The sequence below is a fragment of the Scyliorhinus torazame genome, chromosome 11 (assembly GCF_047496885.1).
Source record: "Scyliorhinus torazame isolate Kashiwa2021f chromosome 11, sScyTor2.1, whole genome shotgun sequence".
In the NCBI taxonomy this organism is placed as follows: domain Eukaryota; kingdom Metazoa; phylum Chordata; class Chondrichthyes; order Carcharhiniformes; family Scyliorhinidae; genus Scyliorhinus; species Scyliorhinus torazame.
Window position 1 is genome coordinate 63,891,151 of NC_092717.1, and position 12,800 is coordinate 63,903,950.

Consider the following 12,800-nt stretch of genomic DNA (forward strand, 5'->3'; position numbering starts at 1 on the left):
TGGAAACATCCTCTCCATGTCCACTCTATCCAGGCCTCACAGTATCCTGTAAGTTTCAATAAGATCTCCCCTCATCCTTCTAAACCCCAACGAGTACAGACCCAGAGTCCTCAACCGTTCCTCATAGAACATAGAACATAGAATGATACAGCGCAGTACAGGCCCTTCGGCCCACGATGTTGCACCGAAACAAAAGCCATCTAACCTACACTATGCCATTATCATCCATATGTTTATCCAGTAAACTTTTAAATGCCCTCAATGTTGGCGAGTTCACTACTGTAGCAGGTAGGGCATTCCACAGCCTCACTACTCTTTGCGTAAAGAACCTACCTCTGACCTCTGTCCTATATCTATTACCTCTCAGTTTAAAGCTATGTCCCCTCGTGCCAGCCATTTCCATCTAGTTTCTCACTGTCCACCCTATCGAACCCCCTGATCATTTTGTATGCCTCTATTAAGTCTCCTCTTAACCTTCTTCTCTCCAACGAAAACAACGTCAAGTCCATCAGCCTTTCCTCATAAGATTTTCCCTCCATACCAAGCAACATCCTGGTAAATCTCCTCTGTACCCTCGCCAAAGACTCCACATCCTTCCTAGAATGCGGTGACCAGAACTGTACGCAATACTCCAAATGCGGCCGTACCAGAGTTCTGTACAGCTGCAACATGACCTCCTGACTCCGGAACTCAATCCCTCTACCAATAAAGGCCAACACTCCATAGGCCTTCTTCACAACCCTATCAACCTGGGTGGCAACTTTCAGGGATCTATGTACGTGGACACCTAGATCCTCTGCTCATCCACACTTCCAAGAACTTTACCATTAGCCAAATATTCCGCATTCCTGTTATTCCTTCCAAAGTGAATCACCTCACACTTCTCTACATTAAACTCCATTTGCCACCTCTCAGCCCAGCTCTGCAGCTTATCTATGTCCCTCTGTAACCTGCTACATCCTTCCTCACTGTCGACAACACCACCGACTTTAGTGTCGTCTGCAAATTTACTCACCCACCCTTCTGCGCCTTCCTCTAGGTCATTGATAAAAATGACAAACAGCAACGGCCCCAGAACAGATCCTTGTGGTACTCCACTTGTAACTGAACTCCATTCTGAACATTTCCCATCAACCACCACCCTCTGTCTTCTTTCAGCAAGCCAATTTCTGATCCACATCTCTAAATCACCCTCAATCCCCAGCCTCCGTATTTTCTGCAATAGCCTACCATGGGGAACCTTATCAAACGCTTTGCTGAAATCCATATACACCACATCAACTGCTCTACCCTCGTCTACCTGTTCAGTCACCTTCTCAAAGAACTCAATAAGGTTTGTGAGGCATGACCTACCCTTCACAAAGCCATGCTGACTATCCCTGATCATATTATTCCTATCTAGATGATTATAAATCTTTTCTCTTATAATCCCCTCCAAGACTTTACCCACTACAGACGGGAGACTCCCCGGTCTATAGTTGCCGGGGTTGTCTCTGCTCCCCTTTTTGAACAAAGGGTCCACATTTGCTGTACTCCAGTCCTCTGGCACTATTCCTGTAGCCAATGATGACATAAAAATCAAAGCCAAAGGTCCAGCAATCTCTTCCCTGGCCTCCCAGAGAATCCTAGGATAAATCCCATCAGGACCCGGGGACTTATCTATTTTCAGCCTGTCCAGAATTGCCAACACCTCTTCCCTGTGTGCCTCAATGCCATCTATTCTATTAGCCTGGGTCTCAGCATTCTCCTCCACAACATTATCTTTTTCCTGAGTGAATACTGACGAAAAATATTCATTTAGTATCTCTTCAGACTCCACACACAACTTCCCATCCACTTCTTTGGTAAACCACGGTTCCCTCGCTCGACGCCTTCCTCCCTGCCTGACCGGTACATACTTATCAAGAACACGCAGTAGCTGTTCCTTGAACAAGCTACACTTATCCAGTGTGCCCAACACTTGCAGCCTACTTCTCCACCTTATCCCCCCCAAGTCACGTCTAATGGCATCATAATTGCCCTTCCCCCAGCTATAACTCTTGCCCTGCGGTGTATACTTATCCCTTTCCATCATTAACGTAAACGTCACCGAATTGTGGTCACTGTCCCCAAAGTGCTCTCCTACCTCCAGGTCCAACACCTGGCCTGGTTCATTACCCAAAACCAAATCCAACGTGGCCTCGCCTCTAGTTGGCCTGTCAACATATTGTGTCAGGAAACCCTCCTGCACACACTGTACAAAAAACGACCCATCTAATGTACTCAAACTATATCTTTTCCAGTCATAGAATCATAGAAGTTTACAGCATGGAAACAGGCCCTTCAGCCCAACCAGTCCATGCCGCCCAGTTTTTACCATTAAGCTAGTCCCAGTTGCCCGCACTTGGCCCATAACCCTCTATACCCATCTTACCCATGTAACCATCTAAATGCTTTTTGAAAGACACAATTGTACTCGCCTCTACTACTACCTCTGGCAGCCTATTCCAGACACTCACTACCCTCTGAGTGAAGAAATTGCCCCTCTGGGCCCTTCTGAATCTCTCCCCTCTCACCTTAAACCTATGCCCTCTAGTTTTAAACTCCCCTACCTTTGGGAAAAGATGTTGACTATCTACCTTATCTATGCCCCTCATTATTTTATAGACCTCTATAAGATCACCCCTAAGCCTCCTACGCTCCAGGGAAAAAAGTCCCAGTCTATCCAGCCTCTCCTTATAACTCAAACCATCAAGTCCCGGCAACATCCTAGTAAATATTTTCTGCACTCTTTCTAGTTTAATAATATCCTTTCTATAATAGGGTGACCAGAATTGCACACAGTATTCCAAGTGTGGCCGTACCAATGTCTTGTACAACTTCAACAAGACGTCCCAACTCCTATATTCAATGTTCTGACCAATGAAACCAAGCATGCCAAATGCCTTCTTCACCACCCTGTCCACCTGCGACTCCACCTTCAAGGAGCTATGAACCTGTACTCCTAGATCTCTTTGTTCTATAACTCTCCCCAACGCCATACCATTAACTGAGTAGGTCCTGGCCTGATTCGATCTGCCAAAATGCATCACCTCACATTTATCTAAATTAAACTCCATCTGCCATTCGTCGGCCCACTGGCCTAATTGATCAAGATCCCGTTGCAATCCTAGATAACCTTCTTCACTATCCACTGTGCCACCAATCTTGGTGTCATCTGCAAACTTACTAACCATGCCTCCTAAATTCTCATCCAAATCATTAATATAAATCACAAATAACAGTGGACCCAGCACCGATCCCTGAGGCACACCACTGGTCACAGGCCTCCAGTTTGAAAAACAACCCTCTACAACCACCCTCTGCCTTCTGTCGTCCAGCCAATTTTGAATCCAATTGGCAACCTCACCCTGGATCCCATGAGCTTTAACCTTCTGCAACAACCTACCATGCGGTACCTTGTCAAAGGCTTTGCTAAAGTCCATGTAGACAACGTCTACTGCACTGCCCTCATCTACCTTCTTGGTCACTCCCTCAAAAAACTCAATCAAATTTGTGAGACATGATTTTCCACGCACAAAGCCATGCTGACTGCCCCGAATCAGTCCTTGCCTCTCTAAATGCGTGTAGATCCTGTCTCTCAGAATACCTTCTAGCAACTTACCTACTACAGACGTTAGGCTCACCGGTCTGTAGTTCCCAGGCTTTTCCCTGCTGCCCTTCTTAAACAAGGGCACAACATTCGCCACTCTCCATTCTTCAGGCACCTCACCTGTGGCTGCCGATGATTCAAATATCTCTGTTAGGGGACCCGCAATTTCCTCCCTATCATAGAACATAGAACATAGAACAATACAGCGCAGTACAGGCCCTTCGGCCCACGATGTTGCACCGAAACAAAAGCCATCTAACCTACACTATGCCATTATCATCCATATGTTTATCCAATAAACTTTTAAATGCCCTCAATGTTGGCGAGTTCACTACTGAAGCAGGTAGGGCATTCCACGGCCTCACTACTCTTTGCGTAAAGAACCTACCTCTGACCTCTGTCCTATATCTATTACCCCTCAGTTTAAAGTTATGTCCCCTCGTGCCAGCCATTTCCATCCGCGGGAGAAGGCTCTCACTGTCCACCCTATCCAACCCCCTGATCATTTTGTATGCCTCTATTAAGTCTCCTCTTAGCCTTCTTCTCTCCAACGAAAACAACCTCAAGTCCGTCAGCCTTTCCTCATAAGATTTTCCCTCCATACCAGGCAACATCCTGGTAAATCTCCTCTGCACCCGCTCCAAAGCCTCCACGTCCTTCCTATAATGCGGTGACCAGAACTGTACGCAATACTCCAAATGCGGCCGGACCAGAGTTCTGTACAGCTGCAACATGACCTCTCGACTCCGGAACTCAATCCCTCTACCAATAAAGGCCAACACTCCATAGGCCTTCTTCACAACCCTATCAACCTGGGTGGCAACTTTCAGGGATCTATGTACATGGACACCTAGATCCCTCTGCTCAGCCACACTTTCAAGAACTTTACCATTAGCCAAATATTCCGCATTCCTGTTATTCCTTCCAAAGTGAATCACCTCACACTTCTCTACATTAAACTCCATTTGCCACCTCTCAGCCCAGCTCTGCAGCTTATCTATATCCCTCTGTAACCTGCTACATCCTTCCACACTATCGACAACACCACCGACTTTAGTATCATCTGCAAATTTACTCACCCACCCTTCTGTGCCTTCCTCTAGGTCATTGATAAAAATGACAAACAGCAACGGCCCCAGAACAGATCCTTGTGGTACTCCACTTGTGACTGTACTCCATTCTGAACATTTCCCATCAACCACCACCCTCTGTCTTCTTTCAGCTAGCCAATTTCTGATCCACATCTCTAAATCACCCTCAATCCCCAGCCTCCGTATTTTTTGCAATAGCCTACCGTGGGGAACCTTATCAAACGCTTTGCTGAAATCCATATACACCACATCAACTGCTCTACCCTCGTCTACCTGTTCAGTCACCTTCTCAAAGAACTCAATAAGGTTTGTGAGGCATGACCTACCCTTCACAAAGCCATGCTGACTATCCCTGATCATATCATTCCTATCTAGATGATTATAAATCTTGTCCCTTATAATCCCCTCCAAGACTTTACCCACTACAGACGTGAGGCTCACCGGTCTATAGTTGCCGGGGTTGTCTCTGCTCCCCTTTTTGAACAAAGGGACCACATTTGCTGTCCTCCAGTCCTCTGGCACTATTCCTGTAGCCAATGATGACATAAAAATCAAAGCCAAAGGTCCAGCAATCTCTTCCCTGGCCTCCCATAGAATCCTAGGATAAATCCCATCAGGTCCCGGGGACTTATCTATTTTCAGCCTGTCCAGAATTGCCAACACCTCTTCCCTACGTACCTCAATGCCATCTATTCTATTAGCCTGGGGCTCAGCATTCTCCTCCACAACATTATCTTTTTCCTGAGTGAATACTGACGAAAAATATTCATTTAGTATCTCGCCTATCTCTTCAGACTCCACACACAATTTCCCATCCCTGTCCTTGACTGGTCCTACTCTTTCCCTAGTCATTCGCTTATTCCTGACATACCTATAGAAAGCTTTTGGGTTTTCCTTGATCCTTCCTGCCAAATACTTCTCATGTCCCCTCCTTGCTCGTCTTAGCTCTCTCTTTAGATCCTTCCTCGCTACCTTGTAACTATCCATCGCCCCAACCGAAACTTCACACTTCATCTTCACATAGGCCTCCTTCTTCCTCTTAACAAGAGATTCCACTTCCCTGGTAAACCACGGTTCCCTCGCTCGACGCCTTCCTCCCTGTCTGACCGGTACATACTTATCAAGAACACGCAGTAGCTGATCCTTGAACAAGCCCCACTTATCCAGTGTGCCCAACACTTGCAGCCTACTTCTCCACCTTATCCCCCCCAAGTCACGTCTAATGGCATCATAATTGCCCTTCCCCCAGCTATAACTCTTGCCCTGCGGTGTATACTTATCCCTTTCCATCATTAACGTAAACGTCACCGAATTGTGGTCACTGTCCCCAAAGTGCTCTCCTACCTCCAAATCCAACACCTGGCCTGGTTCATTACCCAAAACCAAATCCAACGTGGCCTCGCCTCTTGTTGGCCTGTCAACATATTGTTTCAGGAAACCCTCCTGCACACACTGTACAAAAAACGACCCATCTATTGTACTCGAACTATATCTTTTCCAGTCAATATTTGGAAAGTTAAAGTCTCCCATAATAACTACCCTGTTACTTTCACTCATATCCAGAATCATCTTCGCCATCCTTTCCTCTACATCCCTAGAACTATTAGGAGGCCTATAAAAAACTCCCAACAGGGTGACCTCTCCTTTCCTGTTTCTAACTTCAACCAATACTACCTCGGAAGAAGAGTCCCCATCTAGCATCCTCTCCGCCACCGTAATACTGCTCTTGACTAGCAGCGCCACACCTCCCCCTCTTTTGCCTCCTTCTCTGAGCTTACTAAAACACCTAAACCCCGGAACCTGCAACATCCATTCCTGTCCCTGCTCTATCCATGTCTCCGAAATGGCCACAACATCGAAGTCCCAGGTACCAACCCACGCTGCCAGTTCCCCTACCTTGTTTCGTATACTCCTGGCATTGAAGTAGACACACTTCAAACCACCTACCTGAACGCTGGCCTCCTGCGACGTCAAATCTGTGCTCCTGACCTCTATACTCTCATTCTCCCTTACCCTAAAACTACAATCCAGGTTCCCATGCCCCTGCTGCATTAGTTTAAACCCCCCCAAAGAGCACTAACAAATCTCCCCCCCAGGATATTTGTGCCCCTCAGGTTCAGATGTAGACCATCCTGTCTGTAGAGGTCCCACCTTCCCCAGAAAGAGCCCCAGTTATCCAAAAATCTGAAACCCTCCCGCCTGCACCATCCCTGTAGCCACGTGTTTAAATGCTCTCTCTCCCTATTCCTCATCTCACTATCACGTGGCACGGGCAACAACCCAGAGATAACAACTCTGTTTGTTCTAGTTCTGAGCTTCCATCCTAGCTCCCTGAAAGCCTGCCTGACATCCTTGTCCCCTTTCCTACCTATGTCGTTGGTGCCAATGTGGACCACGACTTGGGGCTGCTCCCCCTCCCCCCTAAGGACCCGGAAAACACGATCCTCCCACAACATCCTGGGATACATTTCATCAGGTCCCGGGGATTTATCTACCTTGATGCGCTTTAAGACTTCCAGCACCTCCTCCTCTGTAATATGCACACTTCTCAAGACATCACTATTTATTTCCCTTAGTTTCCTAACATCCATGCCTTTCTCCACCGTGAATACCGATGAGAAATATTCATTCAGGATCTCACCCAACTCTTGTGGCTCTGCACATAGATGCCCTTGTTGATCCTTAAGAGGCCCTACTCTGTCCCTAGTTACTCTTTTCCCCTTTATGTATCTGTAGAATCTCTTTGGATTCACCCTTGCATTATTTGCCAAAGCAATTTCATGTCCCCTTTTTGCCCTCCTGATTTCCCTCTTAACTCTTAACAATATTTGGAAAGTTAAAGTCTCCCATAATAACTACCCTGTTACTTTCGCTCTTATCCAGGATCATCCTCGCCATCCTTTCCTCTACATCCCTCGAACGATTTGGAGTCATACGACAAGCTCTTCATTCCAGGGATCATTTTTGTGAACCTCCTCTGGACCTTTCCAAGCCAGCACATCCTTCCTTAGATACGCAGCCCAAAACTGGTCACAATACTCCAAATGGGGTCTGACCAGAGCCTTACACAGCCTCAGACGTACATCCCTGGTCTTGTATTGTAGCCCTCGACATGAATGCTATCATTGTATTTGCGTTCTTAACTGCCGACTGAACCTGCACGTTAACCAAAAGAGAATCATGAACAAGGACTCCCAAGTCCCTTTGTGCTTCTGATTAACTAAGCATTTCCCCATTTAGAAAATAGTCTATGACTAAATTCCTCCTTGCAAAGTGCATAACCCCACACTTTTCCACATTGTATTTCATTTGCCACTTCATTGTCCACTCTCCTAGCCTGTCCAAATCCTTCTGCAGCCCCCTTGCTTCCTCAATACTACCTGTCCCTCAACAGATCTTTGTATCATCTGCAAACTTAGCAACAGTGCCTTCAGTTCCTTCTTCCAGATCATTAATGTATATTGTGATAAGTCTTAACTATTAAAAAAGTTAAAATGCACCCACCAGCCATGAAAATATTAAGTAGAGCTCCCTACCTTTCGACAAAGATCCCAGCCTGTACAGCATGGACAATGCTGCGGAATCTTGGTTTTTCCTCTGTTCTCTTCAGTATCATCCCCATTTGTTTCGTAAAGGTGGAAGCCAGCCAGTCACGGACCTCTGAGGGAACAGAATCCGTCTGGATATTGCTGAGTTCATCCTCTGTATCCAGGAGATGTCTGTGTTTAGAGTGGACAAAATCAAACAGCATTTTTTGAATATATGCGAGCAGACATTTCATGTGAAACCTTTTCAATCGTGAAAGTTTTTTTTGCATTGATTGGACTCATTGCAACATGAATATTAGAGCCTGTTAAGTGACTGCAACAAAATTATTTTGCCAAGCCTCTCTTTTATCTTTTGCCTTTCTTCCTCATTTCTGTTTGGCTGCAGATTTGACAGTATTACATCATCCTTTCTGTAACCAAAAGATGAAGCCTGACGTTTTCATTATCATGACATGTGGTAGAGAGGTCTATGAAGTCATTATTTTACTCTTCAACAAGAAAAAGGTATAACAAGCTGATATTCTGAGAGCAAGGAATGCTAAGGGAAAATTTAATAAGGATGTTTAAAATGACATTTTTAGATAGAAAAAATGACGAGAAATTGTTTCCAATGGCTGAAAGATTGATAATCAGAGGATGCAAGTTTTAGATGACCCATAGGTAGCATGTTCTCCACGTGTCTGCGTGGGTTTCCTTCGGTTTCTCCGACAGTCCAAAGATGTGCAGGTTAGGTGAATTAGCCATGCTAAATTGTCCAAACGTTTGGTGGGGTTAGGAGTTGGGGATTGGGCCTAGGTAGGGTGCTCTATCGGAGCAAGGGCCGAACGGCCACCTTCTGCACTATAGGGATTTTCTCTCTGAAACATAAGAACTAGGAGCATTAGTAGGCCACCTGGCCCCTCGAGCCTGCTCCACCATTCAATGAGATCATGGCTGATCTTTTGTGGACTCAGCTCCATTTTCCCGCCCGAACACCATAACCCTTAATCCCTTTATTCTTCAAAAAACTATCTATCTTTATCTGTAAAACATTGAATGAAGGAGCCTCTACTGCTTCACTGGGCAAGGAATTCCATAGATTCACAACCCTTTGGGTGAAGAAGTTCCTCCGAAACTCAGTCCTAAATCTACTTCCCCTTATTCTGAGGCTATGCCCCCTAGTTCTGCTTTCACACACCAGTGGAAACAACCTGCCAGTATCTATGCTCTCTATTCCCTTCATAATTTTATATGTTTCCATAAGATCCCCCCCTCATCCTTCTAAATTCCAACGAGTACAGTCCCAGTCTACTCAACCTCTCCTCGTAATCCAACCCCTTCAGCTCTGGGATTAACCTAGTGAATCTCCTCTGCACACCCTCCAGTTCCAGTACGTCCATACTCAAGTAAGGAGACCAAAACTGAACACAATGCTTCAGGTGTGGCCTCACTAACACCGTTAGGACAAAATTCCATTTGCCTTCTCAATCAACTGTTGCACCTGTAAACCAACTTTTTGTGACTCATGCACTAGCACACCTAGGTCTCTCTGCAAAGCAGCATGTTTTAATATTTTATCATTTAAATAATAATCCCTTGTGCTGTTATTCCTACCAAAATGGATAACCTCACATTTCTCAACATTGTATTCCATCTGCCAGACCCTAGCCCATTCACTTAGCCTATCCAAATCCCTCTGCAGACTTCCAGTATCTTTTTGCTTTACCACTTATCTTAGTGTCGTCTGCAAACTTGGACACATTGCTCTTGGTCCCCAACTCCAAATCATCTCTGTAAATTGTGAACAGTTGTGGGCCCAACACTGATCCCTGAGGGACACCACTAGCTATTGATTGCCAACCAGAGAAACACTCATTAATCCCCACTCTTTGCTTTCTATTAATTAACCAATCCTCTATCCATGCTACTACATTCCCCTTAATGCCATGCATCTTTATCTTATGCAGCAACCTTTTGTGTGGCACCTTGTCAAAGGCTTTCTGGAAATCCAGATATACCACATCCATTGGCTCCCCGTTATCTACCGCACTGGTAATGTCCTCAAAATATTCCACTAAATTAGTTAGGCATAAGGAAAATCTTTTTTATGCAATGAGTGCTGAGAAGTTGGAATTGCCTGCCTCATGCAGTACTGGAAAGGGAATCAATAGTAGCTTTCTAAAGGGAGCTTGATAAGTTCTTGAGGAAAAAGAAACTGCAGGGATATGGCAGACGAATTGAAGAGTAGGACTAACTAGATTGATCTTCAAAAAGATGTATAATAACAATGGGATGACTTCTGCTGTAATATCATATGACAGTCAGAGTGGGAGAGATTTCTAGTCAGCCATGTGGTGGCAAGAAATTAGAGCCTCTACCATCAAGATGTGGCATGGTGGTACAATGTTTAGCACTGCTGCCTCACAGTGCCAGTGACTCTGGGTTCAATTCTGACCCTCAGTGACTGCCTGTGTGGAGTTTGCACACTCTCCCTGTATTAGCGTGGGTTTCCTCTGGGTGCTCCGGTTTCCTCCCACAGTCCAAAGGTATGCATGTTAGGTGGATTGGTCATGTTAAAATTGTCCCTCAGTGTCCAAAGGTTAGATGGGGTTATGGGGGTGTAGCAAGAGAGGGCACCTGGGTAGGGTTCTGTTTTGGAGGGTCGGTGTGGACCAGATGGGCCGAATGGCCTCCTGCATTCTATGTCACTATGATCTATAGCTCCAGGCTGCAATATACATGTAGTAGTGTACGTTGCTACAGTAACTCGCACTCACTGAGGGGGCCCGTTGGCTCAGTTGGTTGGATAGCCAGTATGGGTTAGATTGGTGCCTGCAGCATGAGGTTTGATCCCTATTCTGCTTTGGATGGTTTCTGGAGCTGCCTCCTTGTCCTGCTCATTGTTGAGATCACAACATTGTGGTTCAGATTTACCTTAGAGCAATGGGCTAAAGAAAAAAACAGAGGGCGAGATTCTCGGGTCCCTCAGCTGTGGGTTTCTTGGCCGCGTGACATTCGCTGGTGGCGGGATTCTATCTTCTTGACGTTTGTCAGTGGGAGTTCCCATTGTAACCACTCTAGGCCACCGGGAAACCCAGGGGCAGGGGTGCGTCGTCAGTGGAAAGAGTGAATCGCATCGCCTGGAGAATTCCGGCCAGTGATTCTCTGATAGTGCTTCAATTCCTCCTGGACATCAATGGGCAAGAAACTCATGGCAGAGCCTATGCCCCTACTGTGACATTATAGAAAGTGTACAAATAACAAAAGGATTAATGTGATGATGTAGATAAACACTGGGTGGAGTTAGTTACAGAAGTATATAAAGCAGTGACTCACAGATCTCTGGGGAAGAGTTGGAGAGGAGAGCTAGAGAGAGCAGTGATAGAGAGATCAGTACAGTATTCGATAAAATGTTGAGACCATTGTAGTTGAGTATCGATTGTATATTAGATTATTGTTTACCATAGGAGTAAGTAGTGAGCTTAATTTAAGTAGTGTAAATAAATGTTAGCTTTGTTTAGCTTTTGTGGTCTTTGTGTGCACTACAACATTCATTCTGAGAACAAGACTCAGCAAGGTAGCATTGTGGATAGCACAATTGCTTCACAGCTCCAGGGTCCCAGGTTCGATTCCAGCTTGGGCCGCTGTCTGTGCGGAGTCTGCACGTTCTCCCCATGTGTGCGTGGGTTTCCTTCGGCTGCTCCGGTTTCCTCCCACAGTCCAAAGATGTGCAGGTTAGGTGGATTGGCCATGATAAATTGCCCTTCGTGACCAAAATTGCCCTTAGTGTTGGGTGGGGTTACTGGGTTATGGGGATAGGGTGGAGGTGTTGACCTTGGGTAGGGTGCTCTTTCCAAGAGCCGGTGCAGACTGGATGGGCCGAATGGCCTCCTTATGCACTGTAAATTCTATGATAAGACTCACAAAGAACACCATGGTACCAGGGGTGTATTCCAAAAAAGTAAGCATTGAGTAGAAAGTTAGCATAGAGTCCAGAAAGAAAAGAAGAACAATCAAGCCACTACATAGACCTCGAAGACAGCACCGAGTTCCAGATCGCGAAATGGAAGGTCTGAGAAAGCTAGAACGCTTCAGGACGATCGGTAAACTCAATCTAAACTGGAAAAGCTTGAAGCAGGAATTTGAACCTTTTCCATCTGCCTCCGCTTTCGACTCAGCTCCCAATCACAGAAAAATCGCCCTCCTCCTCAATTTGGCTGGACCGCCGGCATTTGAATTGTTAAATTCATTTCAATTTACAGACGGAGAGGATAAAAAAAGGTTTGAACGGGTCGTGGCGAAATTTGATGCGCATTGTAAAGCGCAAGTCAATGAGACATACGAACGATACATGTTCAGGAAAAGGCTGCAGCTTAATGGAGAATTGGTAGATTTGTTCGAATCCCGACCCTGAGTCACTGTCTGTGTTGAGTTTACACATTCTCCCCGTGTCTGCGTGGGTTTCACCCCACAACCTAAACATGTGCTGGTTAGGTGGATTGGAGACGCTAAATTGCCCCTTAATTGGAAAAAAATTAATAATTGGGTACA

The 12,800-nt window shown here is 45.7% G+C and overlaps 1 protein-coding gene across 3 annotated transcripts in view; it reads right to left on the reverse strand.

Moving 5' to 3' along the window:
• The window catches only part of pde1ca (phosphodiesterase 1C, calmodulin-dependent a), a 1,198,716-nt gene that overhangs the window by 706,574 nt on the left and 479,342 nt on the right, over positions 1 to 12,800 (reverse strand). For all 3 annotated transcript variants that reach the window (XM_072467371.1, XM_072467370.1, XM_072467372.1), the window contains exon 4: positions 8,259 to 8,441. In XM_072467371.1, coding sequence (XP_072323472.1) covers positions 8,259 to 8,441 — 183 coding nt within the window. The remainder of the gene's footprint in view (positions 1 to 8,258; positions 8,442 to 12,800) is intronic.